Raw genomic sequence first — 16,322 nt, 5'->3', positions numbered from 1 at the left:
TATTTTATATAACATTGCGTAGAAACTCGCGTACGCCATTTTTTGAGCGTATCCTATATCCCTTTATAAATGAGGCCCCAGAGCATTAACATGTCTCAGTATTAAAAATATATGTTGTCTCACAACAATCCCTCGTTTTTTGTATTAGGCCATGTTAGGGCAGTGGTTCTCAAAGTGGAGGGGGGGAGGCATGACAGGGGGGGGCGCGAGAGACCAGGAGGAAAAATGGTTATTAAAAAAATAAACATATTTTGAAAAATTATTGATTCGAAAATAATATGATACAGTACTATTACGTCTGGGTCTCTGTGTTTCATTAAAACTTGGCTCTGTGTGTGTGTGGAACGAGCCATTTTGTGTGCGTGCGCGAGCGAGAGAGAGAGAGCGCACCGGTACCGGAGATCGTTGATGTTAGCTTCTGGTGCTAGCGAGCTACGCTAACGGATATAAGGAGTTCTTTCAACAACAAAGTGGAGGAGAGTCCTCTCCTGTCAGACTGAGGGACTCAGTGAGCTAAAGGACTCTCTCAGTGTTATCTCAGTGGGTCTCAAACGTTTTGGTCACCATTAATGTAAACAATTATTTCTGAGGCACACATTTATATGATCATTATAGTTATAAAAAAATAAGAGAATAAATTAAAAACAGGTATGAAATACTATATGACATTAAAAAATGAATAAAGTTTAAAAGGGGAGTAATTTGTAAAATATCCATAAAGAAATAGTAAATCTGTTAACTGTTCTGTTTCATATGGGTGTTGAGAGAGTTATCCATAGATCTCTTCATTTTGCTCTCAAAGTGCACCAGATTGATGCTTTTAAACTTTTTTTTTTCTCCAAATTTGAGATTTGAGAAGTCATGTGATTTTGATCGCATGATATCACAGCTTGTGTTAACCCGTTTAATTGACTCTCATTTGTTTGCGGAAGACCTACACCCATTTGAGCTTATAGGTGTCCCACATTAGGGCAACTCACCCTAGCACAGTGGTTCTCAAACTTATTCTGTCAGGCGGGGGGCCTGACAGAATAAGTTTGAGAACCACTGTGCTAGGGTGAGTTGCCCTAATGTGGGACACCTATAAGCTCAAATGGGTGTAGGTCTTCCGCAAACAAATGAGAGTCAATTAAACGGGTTAACACAAGCTGTGATATCATGCGATCAAAATCACATGACTTCTCAAATGTCCAATCACAGATGAGGGTGGAAAAACCTTCAAACAGGAAGTACCCTGTGTGAAGACCACCCAAAGGTCAGTGACATAGTGTTTTGACAAATGTGATGTTAAGGTTTTACATTTCGTATAAATAAAACAATCTTGCAAGTTTTTATCAGGATGTGCTTATGATAGGCTAATTTAATGGGCTCCATATGCTTTCACTTCAAAAAAAGAAGCAGATGGCATGCAGTCTCAGTTTTGTTAGCAAAACACACATTTTCCATCAACGTGTGTGTGATGATAATTTTCTCCTCACCTTCAGCATCATCATCAGAGGGGAGGAGCGCACGAGTATTGTGAGAGCGCCGCAACCTCGCGCTGCTGCAGATGAAGCATGGCAGGCGACCGCGAGACAAAGCCTGACGGAGCCGAGCATGAGCGCGTGCACCGGCAGCCCTTCCTCATCGGGGTGGCTGGAGGGACCGCCAGCGGCAAGGTGGGCTCCCTTCCATAATTAACAACAGAAGCGTTGACATGTTTGTGTGTTTATCAGGTGGCTGTCGTGCTAGATGACACCTTATTTTCATTTGGAATTTTGAAGATGACGTGCCTAATTTTCTTCGGGATAAAAACATATTTGTTTCACGTCTCTGTAGGATAAATTAGACTGATTGTTAGCCTACTCGATGAGCAAAGAAATCGGTAGCAGATCAGAGCAGGATAACATGCATTGTCAAAATATGTTTTTTTTAGATGGTAAATTAAGTGTCATATGTAAATCAGACTTAAAGTCTTCCAGATATTTTCCTTTTTTTAAATTAAGGGGAATATAAAGGGTGGCTGTATGAGAGTTAAAAGAGACATTTCACTTAATTAGCATCAGCTGCACCGGGTCTGCCGGCTGATAGCACGTGACACTTGGAGAATATCACACCTCCCACTTAGATAATAATCATACAAAAGATACAGACCTTAAAAGACCTCAATAAACTTACTAATTGTATAGATATCCTTTTTAGTTCTGATCATGATGATTCCAGGACCTGTTATTGTCTTCTTTGTCCTACCTCAGTGTCAGCTCTGTCTGATTCTCCCCTCACCTAATTTCACCGGCTGGCTCACTGACTTCATCTGTCCACATGTCAGCAGGACATGTCTGCAGATATCTGAGATATCACTCCTGATCTGTATTTAATGTTGTGCAGTAATTCAAGGGTTTTCAGAGAGCTTTCAATAGGTGTTATCAGAAATGATGCAATTGTTTTACATTTTGCAGAGATCATGACACGCACATCAAGGGGAAAACATTTCTTTATTTTCTCTCAATGTGTAACCAATGTGATGATGAGATGTATTTATTATTTACAGGGGTCGAATGTAACCAAGTACATTTACTGTATGTCTGTACAATTTTGGAGATGTTTTACCTTTTCTGCTGCTACTAGAATATTGTACTTTTTAGTCCACTTTAGCTACTTCTCAGATAACAGTTGTATTCTCCTTCATGTCCAGGGAAATCGTGTGTCTCCAGATGTGCATGTTGAATTTCTAGGTTTAGATTAGGTTAAATATACATTTATTGATCCCAATTTTGGAAATGTTTTCATCACAGCAGCATGCACATGAAATACAAATTAGATTAAATAGAACAAAAATAAAGAGTAAATATATTCATATAAACAAAAAGGACATTTTAATAGTGAAAGATGTATATTCATAAAGTATCTCTATAGAATATACAATATAAATACACAGATTGGCGTTGGTGTACAGTATGAGGCCAACCTACAAGTAAACAAAAGATACTATTCACATCAAGTGTGCAAAGTAATTGTTTTTGAAATGGATTTAAATATTCAAGGTTATGTGGAAAAAAACATTGACACAAATCTGAAAACAGGGCTGTTTTCCTAAGTAACTTATTTAAAGTTGAGTGTATATAGTGGTTCTCATAGGACAGCGACAAAGTCACAAACATGATGATCTTCTAGAATATGGAAACAGACATGAGACCAACCACATCAGCAGTTTAATGCAATATACACATGAATGCAGCAGCATATCAATCCCCAAACATCATATGTACAAATAAAACACTGCCATGGAACATTTACTGCTCTATCAATACTTTTACCTGAGATGCATTGGCTGACAATTATTGTATTTATAAATCAGGTTCTGAGTTCAGGACTTGTAGAGGAGTATTTCAAAGTGGTTAGTGTTAGTAGGCCTACTTATGGATCTGAATATTTCTTCCATGACTGACGTTTAGGTAGCTTGTGCTCCTTGACGTGTATCATGAAAGTGACAGGAGGTTGATTTTTGGTGTGGTTAGATCAACACAAGTGTTTTCAGCAGGCAGTAATTTGTGGGTGTGACTTCCTGGTTCTCTGCCTCTTTTTCCCACCAAACAAACTGCTCTCAGAAGCACCTGCTCTACCACACACGTTATCTGAAGGAAACTGTAATCTTTATTTTGTCATCACACTGTCTGCGAGTACATCTGTCTGCCAGGTTCACACCAAGACCCCAAGTTTCAGCCTTTACATGGATAAACGTTTCTAGTAACTATGCTTTCCTCTATGAAGACATGTGTCAACTAAATGCAATGTAAATGAAAGTAGGTCTAAATTGTACATCAAACCACTCATGTTCCGAAGGATGTAATGACTAAGATTGGGTGGCAGTATTTACTCATGTGTTTTTCTTCATGTGTGACCAGTCCTCAGTGTGCAGTAAGATCATGGAGCTCCTGGGGCAGAATGAGATCGACCACCACCAGCGACAAGTGGCCATCCTCAGCCAGGACAGCTTCTACAGGGTCCTCACCCAGGAGCAGAAGGCCAAGGCCCTCAAGGGCCAGTTCAACTTTGACCACCCAGGTATTATTCACCTCATCACATGCCTTGTTGTATTCATGTAGCGTCTGAAAGCAGAGCGATGGATAGAAGCCTGCAGCTGTTTACCAGAGAAACACAGCCGTTCATCTCTAGGAGATTACGGGTCTCTTTGTGAGGTATGCATGGTGAAATCTGATGTCATGTAAGGGTCACTAGGTTAAAAAAATAAGAGTAATATACAGAATTCCAGAGATTAAAGTGGTATATTAAAATCTAATGGTTACGGAAAACAAAGATTGAAAAGATTCTCCTGAGATATTAAAGTCATGTGCATGTGAATAACTTTTCCATACTGTTGTTCCTCCTCCCTAAAGTAGACATGTGGAAATGTTGTTGTTGAAAAAAATATATAAATTCACTGAATATTACAAATATTGGAACCACTTTACAATAAGACTGCCCTTATAAAGGATTCATAAAGAGTTTATAATGAGGTTATTAATTAGGTTGTAAACACTTTATTAATCATTAAGAACCATTTATAAACCAGTTCTAACAGTTTTCATACATCAACACAGGCTCACTATTTGGCAAGATGACTAAGCCTTATATTGGCTACCTAGCTTACTTCGTGTTCTTCATCAGCCAGCATCCTTGGTATCTGTTGTTCACTGAGTTGATCCCCCCCCCCCCATCCATCTTGATGTTTCTTGGCATCTCTTTATGACCATTTATTTATGAGTTACTAACATGTATAACTGCCAAAAGGGAGTCTTATTGTAAAGTGTAAAAAACATTCCCATTTATTAATGAGTTACTACCATTTCTAATAAGGCTTAGCAGTACAGATAAATGTGGGCTCACTATTTGGCAAGCAACCGGTCACAGTTGCCCTGTTTATCTCATGTCTTATAAAAGCTTGTTAATGATTTATAAAGTGTTCACAACCTAATTGATAAATGAATTACAAACTATTTGTAAACCCTTTATAAGGGTAGTCTTATTGTAAAGTGGTACCCAAATACTTTCCTTTTTTTTTTTAACCACCTTGATCTCAGAGATTAATCAAATATTTTGTTTTGCAAATGTGTTAAAATGTAACTGGCTAAATGTGTAGCCTGTTAAATTGTTCCAGTAAATCTACCTCTACTTTCCATGTGTATGACTTTATTCCAGAGAATATCTTTCTCTAAATGTGTTAGTTTTTCCTAGATCATTTACAACTTTAAACTCCGGGATTATCAAGTGAATTTGTTTCGTAAATATACGACTGGAATTTAATTACATTTTTTTTAGAATATTTCCTCCCTCACTCACCCGCTTTTTCTTCCACTTTGTACATATTTGATCATGCTTGATAAATAATTGTCACTGTTTTGTACTCCTCTGTATAGATGCATTTGACAACGACCTCATTATTTCGACTTTGTGGGACCTCAAGAAGGGACAAACGGTTCACATCCCTGTGTACGACTTTGTTTCCCACTCCAGGTGAATGATTCTGATCCACATAAAGGACAAAGTAAAAGCAGTATACTATATAAGATCATAAAACAGCAGTAACATTATCTTAAACAGGATGTCTACTGTGTTGGATTATTTACACTAATCTTTTATCTACATTAATTTTCAAAGCATAGTGAGATGAATGGAAACTGTTTTCTCTAACGCCATTGCTCAGTTCTATACAATCTTTGGTTTAGCAGATGTTGCATACTGAGTGTTTTATTTTGAATGTCTTCTGGTGCGGCAGGAAGGAGGAGACGGTGACGGTGTACCCGGCGGACGTGGTGCTGTTTGAGGGCATTCTCATGTTCTATTCTCAGGAGATCCGTGACCTTTTCCAGATGAAGCTGTTTGTGGACACCGACGCAGACACACGTCTGTCTCGAAGAGGTGAGACACACGAGCATGACGAGGGGCAAATCCCATCTGTTTCTAAACGCAACAAACAAGACACTATTTTATTTTTCTTACAGCTTTTTTATTTTTTTTAGCATTTACTACGAACCTTTTTATACAAGAAGAAATACTGTAGAGATAAAACAAAAAAAGTGACAGTAAATATAAGGTAAAAGGGAATTGAAAAATAATGTGTTAAAAAAGATGAGAAAATATGATTCAACAAATTAAAATGAGATAAGAGCTAAACAGCATAAAACATATATTAGGCCTCAAACCTGTTGTTCAGGTCTCATGCTCGAAAATGACATTTCCAGAACAAATGACCATATCTTCCCTTCTAAAAGGGGAAAATTAATAATCTTTTTTCTCAAAGTAATGATAAACCTGTGAGTTGGATGTAGAAAAGTCAGAATCAATATAGATGTTTTTTATTTTAAAGAAAATTCAGATTGAACATAGTAAAAAAACTGTAAATTATAGTGTCCGTCCAAAAATTATTTTTTACTTATAGTGAAAACTAACCTTGAATGATGGGTTAGTAGACTAAAAGCTTTAGGAATCCAAAGTACAACATATAATAAGTACCCTGTATCAAGATTGATGCAAAACAAGTGACATTCAACCTTTTTTAGAGAGGTTTGGCAAAAGAAACCCACTTCTGGGGTCATTTGGGTGGATTTTCCATATCTCTGGCCCCCCTTGGTCGATTTTGATGATTGACATCTCTTTCTAACCGTCAGAGCCAATGGAATCGAGGGAAAGTTCCACATACACACAGGTTACCAAATAAGCAGTGATAGTGACGCGTAGAAAAACCGGAAGCTGCGCTAACCTCTGGTGGCTACCATTAGCAGCTAATTTTTCTTCTCCGATTTTTGTATAAAAATCGAATTACGGATTATCAATAATTTTTTCAAAGTGACATACACATTGCTATAACCTATGGATTAACCTTCAGCCACGTTTTTTCTCGTTATAATGCCATTGAACACGACTTTTGATCAAAAAGATATAGGAGTTTTAGGAAATAATGTATTCACTTTCCTGCTGGAATGAGATGTTAACATCCGTCATATCTGTAAAGTATTTGAATGCAGTGGTTTGCGTAGTTTAGCTAAGACGAGAGATATAACACATATTTAAAAACAACACATTTGTTTTTTTACCTGGGCTAATGTAGGCCTACCATTATATCCCAGGAGTCTCTGATTTAAATAAACCTGTGGTAGCCTTACATTTACTAAACAAATACAAGAGTCCTGTACAGTAAGTAAGTACAGACTACTGTTATTCACTTTTTCTTTTAAAGCTAACTCTTCCCAAACTTTTTCCCCTGCCAGTTCTGCGTGACATCAGTGAACGTGGACGGGACTTGGAGAGTGTTCTGGCGCAGTACATTACTTTTGTCAAGCCTGCATTTGAGGAGTTCTGTCTGCCAGTAAGTGTGATTCAACATGTACCAAACACTTTGACCCTGAGCGTAGACTCGCGGTCAAACCTGTGTCCTTTTCATTGATTCTGATTAGACCAAGAAATACGCTGATGTGATCATACCGAGAGGAGTGGACAACCTCGGTGAGTATGTGTGCTTTGGAGTTGAGAGAGATGATAGCAAACAAATGGAAACCACATGTTGGAGATCCTAGTCTCAACAGGGTTATCATAAAGGACACAGCTGTTATTGTTGTTGGGAATTGTGCTTTCGGAACTAAGGAAGTCAAAGCATCTGCTGCCGTCTGTTGACTTGAGAAAATAACTTTAACTGTCCAAAACAAAGTGTAAAAGAAAACTAGATACAAGTAAGTCTAAATATGTAGAAGCAGGATACGTAGCCCTGAATTGTGCCTCATGTATTATACCATAACATCAAGTCACAGAGCTAAGCATTCAGTTAATTGAACAAAAAAAATAACTGAGTAAGTCCACAACAAAGCGAGCAGTATGCAGGCACAGAAGTACTCAGAGCTACATGCTAACGTCATTATGACGTATGACTCTTAATGCCTTGTTGTTGTGATCATGTTAGCATAATGATTAAGAGTTATTATTTAAAACTAATTCAGGTTTGGGAAGGACATGGTTTTTATTAAAATGTTTACAGTTTATATTATTGCATTATTTTGTATGAAAATATGGTAACATCAATTTATGTTTAATATTCTTTAGATTCCAGTTGTGACGGCCCCTAGGCCTCAGATCCAATTACAAATAACATATATTTTTTCCCACTACTGTGTCTGGATCTATTGGTTGGAAATGTTTTTCCTGTCTGTTTCCCCCAATATATATATTTATTTTTATTTTTATAAAAGGACAATGATAAGCAGGGGATAAGACAAGACGGTTAGGAACCAGCCACATTTTGAACTGATTTGATGGATGAATAAATGTACATCTGGTTACCTTAGTATGTTATAAAAAGCATGAAATTAGGCCTTTGAAGGAACAGCAGTACGTTTTTAATGAATACCTTCTTTTTTATAATGAAGTATCATTGTGTAACTTTGTGATTTAGATGTATTAGTAAAACATCAGACGCACACTTTGCCTGATCACACAATATCTGTGTCTCTTCCTACAGTTGCCATAAACCTCATCGTTCAGCACATCCAGGATATTCTGACCGGGGGTCTGACCAAGCGGCTGAACGGCTGGTTTAACGGGTGTGGAGCGACGAAGAAGCAGCCGAGCATGGAGTCCAGTAGCCGGCCCCACTGAGGGGCCCCCGGGCAGCAGGGTCAGGAGCGTCCATCGGTACCAACCCAATGTGCTTGGATTGTTTCTGACGATCAAAAGGCCTGTTTAGAGATGATTCTGATGAAATTAATAAGGGACACCAGTCCTCTGTGGAGCTGGTTTAAGGGTTGTTGTGTTTAGTTCCTTTTTTCTCTTTAACTCGTGTACTCTGAGATGGAGAAAACAAAACTCTACAGGGCTACCTTATGATTCACTCACCTTTGCCACGGCGCTGAAACTCACTGAAGAATGGTGTCTAAAACAAGATGTCCGAACACTTGACAGCCTTCAGACATACGGTGAAATACAGTGTAGCAACATGCTTTAAAGCAGGCAGGGCCTTACATGTCTCAATACTCTAACAGGTGCAACATACCTTTATGTTGATGTATGAAGGATATTTTTACTTACAATTCAAATGTACTGAGTTTTCTGTCTTTATGTCCCTAGTTGCACCTCCTCTGTTTTATTCAAAAACTGAATTTGTGTAACGAACCAACCGATTCCACCTCAAATCATCTGATGTATGACATCACCAAAGATCATTTTCTGTGCCATCTGTGTAGAACAATTGTCTTTTTTTTTCTTCGCTATGCGAAACTGCCATTACTGCAATCCATGTAATGTGATGTTGGTAACATTAAGAATTGCTTACATTAAGAAATAACCACAAAGTATTATTTCCATTGATTACTATTAACTTGATGCTTGAGATGCATACGTATGCAAGTTTAATTTAAAGACACACTGAAGATGGTGTTACTAAATGCATTGAGTTGTAAAATGACATGAAGTACTAGTACACAATGTGTTCTGTAAATGTTTAATGGAGTTTTCTTCTTGTATACATTTTGTCATGATAAAGTTCTCAGGTACTCTTTGTTTGCTTGAGTTGACGCACCCATCATTTCCAAGGTCCTGAATTTTCATTTAAAATTACAAGTTGTTTTTTAAGACGATATGTTTAATTCATGTATCTACACATACTTGATGCCATTTGGTAGATGGCAAGAACAAGTTGGGACATTTAGCTTGCTTTGGAAGAGGTCCTTTTGATATTTTTCAGGTAGGATTGTACGAGGTACTTGTCAGTGTATTAGTGATTAGTAATGATGCCCGGAACACCCCCAGGCTGGAGAAACAGCAGGAAGCTGTGACATGTGCTGCTGTGGAGGAGAGCAGCAGCTTCACATAGTTTAGACACCTCAACAACAAACATTTTCAGTTGTTGCTCTATGGCTGCCTTGATTATTTAGTTTTTGTTATTGTATGACTTTGTTGAATTTGAAAATTATTTAAGAACACTTCTGTGTCGCGTAAAATTAATGTATTTGTGAGCATAGATAATGGAAAAAGCTTCTTCTTCACTTGAGTTACATTTCTGGCAGTATTGTGATAAGAAAATGTAAGATCCTCATTGTGAGACTAAAATACAACAGTTTAGTTAGTTACATATATTTTTAGGTGTCAACAATTGAGCAGGGGTCCCACTGGCCTGGGATGTAATGTCACATGTCTGCAGTGTCACAAAGCCATTCTCACTAAGCAGGTCTTCAGTGTGTAGGGGGGTCACACTGGAAAGTGTGAAGTATGTATAATCATACATATGTATAGTAAAAAAACAGATTTGAGTGTGAGTTCATGGACTCTATTCTCTCACAATGCACAGGAGTGAAAATCCTCACAAATCCAAAAAAAACATTTACTTGGAAAACAATTGAGTAGTTTCTATGTGAAGTTTATTAGCAGTGACATTTGAAGACTGCAGTTGTATTGCACTAGTATGGTTTTATTCCATTGTTTAGATCTTTTGTATACTAACTAGTAAAATGGTACTATTAATAAGTATGAAGGATAGTTTGTATGGATATGGGCCACAGAGTATACATTAGGGTAGTTCCCTATTCCAAACTATTTTTAGAGCATACTTCACCTGAGTAGTGAGACTTGATGACGGAAGAAAACATGGTTTTCCTTCAAATCAATTTGATAGTCTAGAGCAGTTATGATTAGTTTCACATTACATAGTACTCAGCTTACGCCCTTTCCAAAGCAACTTACTGACACTCAATACATGTATACCTGAGAAGTGTGGGGTTCATTATGTGGCGCGAGGACTCTTCGTCTGCATCGAACTGCTGACCCCCTAAATGCAGATCAGTGCCCTAACCTGAGCTACAGCCACCCCATATCAGTTGTTCATGGAAAAGTCAACAACTATATACACTTTTTGGAATCTTGAATATGGAGACTTTCTTCTTTTCTCTGTTTTATATCTTGGGAATATCTTTGGGTTTTTACTGAGAAAAAAATCCATTCAAGCTCATTTTCTTGGACTTGGACTCTTAGATGTGTGATGGACATTTTTTACGAGGCATTTTGATTTAGTGAAAACACTCGTGTATGACATTTTAATCAGAAATGTATCATTCGGCAAAAACACGTACTGAAAACATTACTCAGTATAAAAGTTATACAACATGACACACATTTCTCAGGTTTCTTCTGACAACAGCCTGCCCAGTCTCTGTCCCAACACAAACAGCTGCTCAGCATCAGGCACTTTGTTATGGTTCCCATGCTCACTTCCTGCACTATTCCCTGACAGCTGAGTTCTGCCCAAACAGACCCCGGTACAGCTCGCTGCGGGCCTCGTCGCTCACGGAGCTGTGGTCTACAGGAGCCATAAAGTTCATCAGCTTGCTGTGGATGTGGAACCGGACTTTGCGGCCCTTGCTGGCTTTGGTGTCCACCTTCTTCTTGATCTTGCTGCGCAGCTTCTGGATGGCCAGCCACTGCCGGCCCATGGCCACCTGGTCGTTGGGGTCCGATGCGCTTGTCCTGCGCTCGATCAGCTCTCTCAGCAGCTGGTGGTAGAAATCATCATCGTCGAATATATCCTCGTCCAGATCCTTGAGATGCGTGTTGGCCTTCAGCTCCTGTTCCACCTCCTCTCCCTCTATGCAGACGGGCTCAGAGATGACATTAGACACCTCTTTTTTCCCCAGCACTTTGTACTCTGAGCGCCGGGTCTGCGTCCGCCGCACCAGCCTCTCGTTGTCCATCAGCACCTGCTCCACCTGGGTCAGGATGTTCCTGTCGAACGCCCCGAAGCCCTTGCTGCTTTTCCCGAGAGTCAGCCTGGTCTTGTCGTGCCACTTCTGCAGCGTGGCGTTGCGGTAAGGCTGGAAAGCGGCAAAGCGTTTAGCCATGAAGTCCGGGTACTCCGCCATCTCCAGCTTCCGTTTGGGCGCTACACCTCGTACCTCTTCCTCCTCATCGCTGGGTATCTCCTCGTCTTCGTCGGCTGGCCCCACAGTGACGCTCCTGGTGTCGGCGCTCTGCCACAGCAGCTCGTCGTGGAGCTCCAGCAGGGATCTCTGGAGGGCTTTCAGAGCCTTGTGGGAGTTCTTCAGCTCCCCCGCCAGCTCCGCCCCGCCCCTCTTCTTGAACTCTGGGAAGGTCTGCGGCTGCGGGAGCTGGTTGGCGGTGATCACAGCTTTCTGCATTTTGATCCTGCCCTCCAGCAGTTGGTCCCACAGGGCCAGCTGCTCCTTCACAGCCTTGCCTTTCTCCACCTCCTCGTCCACTTTGTCTTGGGAAAACGTGCGGACTGTTCCATCGTCCTCACCTTCTTCATCATCCATCTCAGAGTCGTCGTCATCTTCATCGCTGCCTTCTGACTCTTCGTCATCATCTTCATCTTCACTCACTCCCAGGTCATCCATGCCCTCTGTCAGCTTGTTGAAGTCCACTCCTTGAGGAAGGGTCATCCCCTTTTTCTTAGACGCCAGTTTAGCATCACTGCCCACCTCCTCCTCTTCATCGTCATCTTCTTCTAAATCATCTTCCTCCTCCTCTTCATCCCCCAAAGGATCATCTTCTTCTAGCTCTTCTATACTGCCCTCCTCCTCCTCCTCCTCCTCCTCCTCCTCACCAGATCCCCCAGTTTCTATCAGAAGCTGTTTACGGGACACTGTCTTCCCCACGTACCGTCTGTCGGTGTCTGACAGCAGGGTTGTGTTGCTCTTCCGCAGGGCACTGAGGCCGCCTCCATCTTCGTCTTCATCCTCGCTGAATCTTTCCGTAACTTTCGCGTTGGTCGCCTCGTCCCCGTCATCCTCCGGGTCTGCAAATTTAGGCAGAGGGTTCAACAAGTCCTCAAGCTCCTGAGAAAAGGAGCCCGCCATGGAGGGAGTTTACAACAACCACACGTGCACTGTACTAGGGAGAGTTTCAGGGTGAGCGGAGTGATGACGTTAGTAATATGCGACGAGCCTAAACCAAAGGGATTTGGTTCCCCTTGGTAACGTTTCCAAGGCAAAACCTTTTTCCCCTTTTCATATAACAAACAACATACAATGTATTCATTATAAAGGGGATAGTATACAAACAGAACAATATCAATAGCCGGGTGTATAAGACACTCGCTAAAATAGAATAATGTTTTAATGTCTTAATAGCCGGTATATTCGTGAAATTATAAAGAACAAATGATGTGCAGAACAATTTTTTTATCAGCTAATGTAGGCTTAGAGTAAGGGTTAACACGGAAGTGAAATGAGCACAACCAAACTTCAGCAATAACAATTAACTGCTGAATTAAAGAATAAACTATATTTGAATACTTATTACTAAAAACTAAAGAAAACTATTCATACAGTATATTGAGTTGTATCGTTTTTTTACGCTGACACTATCTGACTGTGCAGGCTATAATAGATGGATGTGAAGTTTAGAGATAGTATCTTTTAAAAATAATTATCAATCGGAATGCAGATTCAAGGATGAACATATTATTTCAATACTCTGTAGCCTACATTTATTTCACCTTAATTGGACATTTTGAGTCCAACAGTTAACTGGCTTTATACAAGGTTTGGAGGTTTTGAACTGTGTATAGAACCCCCTGTAAGGCAGAGTTCGGGGCACTAAGGTTTCATAAACCGGTGACTATCTACGCATGCGTACATGGGTAGCGAGGCTCCAGGTTGCGTTTGCTAGCTGAGTTTTGTTTCGTATGCTTCACCAGAAAGAGTGCTTTCTGGAGAGTAAATATGTCAACAAGTGACTTTTATTTGAGATATTATGTTGGGCACAAGGGAAAGTTTGGACACGAGTTCCTGGAGTTTGAATTCAGACCCGACGGTAAGTTTATTTTGGCGGTAATGCAAATGTATTAGTCTTCCTGCCTCTGAGCTAACGTAGCTAGCCACTCAGTAATGGCTAACGTATGCTAGGCCGCAGTCCACTCTAAACCAGTTGCGAGCGGCAAATGAGTCCTTCGGTTCACACGGTTTTATAAATGATAGTAGTTCATGTCTAGACCAATTCATTATTGCAAACATAATTATTATAAAGACCGTAATATTTTAAGTAATATCAGCAGAGCGTTTAAGCGCCATGTGGCCTGCAGGGAATGGAAATAAACTCATGAGTTTTGTTGGGGGATGCTTTGTTTTACATTTCTACTGTAACGTAACATTCAACATTGTGTTGTAGGCAAACTGAGATACGCAAACAACAGCAACTACAAGAATGACGTCATGATCAGAAAAGAGGTAAGTTATGTCAATAAACGTAAATGGTTGGTCCTGGTATAAAGGGTTAATGACTGCAGGTGTACATACACGACCTCTCTAGGCTTTCCCCCAAATGATGATCCCTCCCCCTTGGTTCAGCTGAAGGAAGTTGAAACATCCATACATTTGTCATATGTGGGCAATAACATGTCATTCAGTGCTTTTTAATAATGCTCAGCTGAGCAGATAGTCATTATTTCTATGCCAAACACTACAAACCAAATCCATGTTGATATCAAGATCGGTTTGCAGGATGTTTCCATATATATTTTCACATCATTTGTGTCTTACGAATGATTGGCCACAGCTCCACAGATGAACTAACGTGTTCTCTGCACCCCCAGGCTTATGTACACAAGAGTGTGATGGAGGAGCTGAAGAGGATCATCGATGACAGTGAGATCACTAAGGAAGATGATGCTCTGTGGCCGCCCCCTGACAGAGTCGGCAGACAGGTTTGTGGCTCAATTCCCCATCAGTGACCATCGTAATTAATTTACATGTTTTTTTGTAATGTATTTTTATTTATTTAAGAAGTTACTATGCACATTAATTAACATGAGCACTTGCGTCCATCATGTAAATGTGTCAGATTTAGCCAAAAAGGCACATTTTCGTCTGCAGTCCCTGGCACGTGGCATTAAAAGAAAGCATACAAGAGCACATATGCCCGATTAAAAGCACATTTGTAAAAACCCATATACACACAAGCAAAAATAAAAGCTTATAACAACAGACAATTGGAAAAACTAGTAAAGCCCCTACTCGAGTTCATGTTTGATTGTCCAGTGTTACAGATTCAGAGAAATAATGGTGTTTACCCATGCTGTTAGCTCCAGTTGTGTTACTTTTTGTTAGTCCTGATTTATTCAGTTTGACAGGGCCTTCCTGAAGCCTTGTAGCCCTTTGGGTTTTGTACAGCATTCTTAGAAAGGGGTATTTTTATAGCACTTGGAAAAAAGTTATGCGACATTTAGGAAATAAGGCTACACATAAGAACAAAAAACATGCCTTTCTATGCTACAGGTTTTAAGACCAAAAACCTTTGATAGCAAAGTTAATTGACATCATTCCAAAATGTGTTTTAAGAGTGGTTATAACTGGCTATTAATTAAGAAGGGGATACCATTTTACTACCATGCTTTGAGCACTCCAATATTTGATCGTGCACATGGATACAGACAGTCACAGATTTTAATATAATCACTGACACCGTAGTGAATTTGACCAAAAACGTATTTAAAGCCATAGCACTAACTTGTCCTTATTTTCTCAGGAACTGGAGATCGTCATTGGTGACGAACACATTTCATTCACAACTTCCAAAATTGGCTCCTTGATTGACGTCAACCAGTCAAAGTGAGTACTGAATGCAGGAGTTGTGAGATGGAGGCTGTTGATTGTTCAGTGACACTGGGCTTTAACCTTTTCTCTTGGCGCTGTGTTCAGGGACCCTGAAGGCCTCCGTGTGTTCTACTACCTGGTGCAGGATCTGAAATGTCTCGTCTTCAGTCTCATCGGCCTCCACTTCAAGATCAAGCCTATCTAAATGTGGATTTTGCACATTTTAATTTCTTTAGCTAATGTTTCTGTTGTTGTACTACCGCATTTGTACATTTGCTTTTGGTGGAACTGTTTTTTATTTTAAATAAAGGTGGGAAAAGAATGTTGTGTCTGAGCTCTGTTATATTTCATTGCAGCTGGTATAAAGGCTTTGTCTGAACATTTAAAGGGGCTCAGTTTCAGTGTGGGAGAGAAACTCTGGAGCCTTTTGCACACCATAACATGCACAGAAAGCTCTCGAACACAATACAGGGAAGGGACTCAGACTGCAAGGAATCTGGGTGTGACCCTGGATAACAACCTGTCCTTCACTGCAAACATCGCTGCTACAACCCGTTGCTGCAGATACACGCTTTACAACATCAGGAAGATACGTCCCCAGCTGACCCAGAAAGCGACTCAGGTACTGGTCCAGGCTCTCGTCATCTCACGCCTAGACTACTGCAACTCCCTCCTGGCTGGTCTACCTGCATGTGCCATCTGACCTCTGCAGCTCATCCAGAATGCAGCGGCTCGTCTGGTCTTCAACCTTCC

The 16,322-nt window shown here is 40.2% G+C and overlaps 3 protein-coding genes across 3 annotated transcripts; 2 read left to right on the top strand and 1 right to left on the bottom strand.

The window, feature by feature from the left end:
• The first annotated feature begins 1,195 nt into the window (after positions 1-1,195).
• uck2a (uridine-cytidine kinase 2a) lies at positions 1,196-9,523 on the top strand. The gene is made up of 8 exons (XM_034235618.1): positions 1,196-1,255; positions 1,485-1,658; positions 3,885-4,044; positions 5,397-5,493; positions 5,756-5,898; positions 7,248-7,345; positions 7,434-7,482; positions 8,489-9,523. The coding sequence occupies exons 2-8, from the start codon at positions 1,557-1,559 to the stop codon at positions 8,623-8,625; spliced, it is 786 nt and encodes a 261-aa protein (XP_034091509.1). The 5' UTR covers positions 1,196-1,255; positions 1,485-1,556; the 3' UTR covers positions 8,626-9,523.
• Positions 9,524-10,372: 849 nt separating this feature from the next.
• aatf (apoptosis antagonizing transcription factor) lies at positions 10,373-12,915 on the bottom strand. The gene has a single exon (XM_034235612.1). The coding sequence runs from the start codon at positions 12,831-12,833 to the stop codon at positions 11,238-11,240; it is 1,596 nt and encodes a 531-aa protein (XP_034091503.1). The 5' UTR covers positions 12,834-12,915; the 3' UTR covers positions 10,373-11,237.
• Positions 12,916-13,568: 653 nt separating this feature from the next.
• On the top strand, positions 13,569-15,891 carry magoh (mago homolog, exon junction complex subunit). Its single transcript, XM_034235619.1, has 5 exons — positions 13,569-13,791; positions 14,146-14,204; positions 14,570-14,680; positions 15,502-15,584; positions 15,675-15,891. The coding sequence occupies exons 1-5, from the start codon at positions 13,701-13,703 to the stop codon at positions 15,772-15,774; spliced, it is 444 nt and encodes a 147-aa protein (XP_034091510.1). The 5' UTR covers positions 13,569-13,700; the 3' UTR covers positions 15,775-15,891.
• Positions 15,892-16,322: the final 431 nt, after the last annotated feature.

This window comes from Gymnodraco acuticeps, unplaced genomic scaffold (genome assembly GCF_902827175.1).
Source record: "Gymnodraco acuticeps unplaced genomic scaffold, fGymAcu1.1, whole genome shotgun sequence".
NCBI lineage: Eukaryota > Metazoa > Chordata > Actinopteri > Perciformes > Bathydraconidae > Gymnodraco > Gymnodraco acuticeps.
This window is presented reverse-complemented; position numbering and strand designations above follow the sequence as displayed.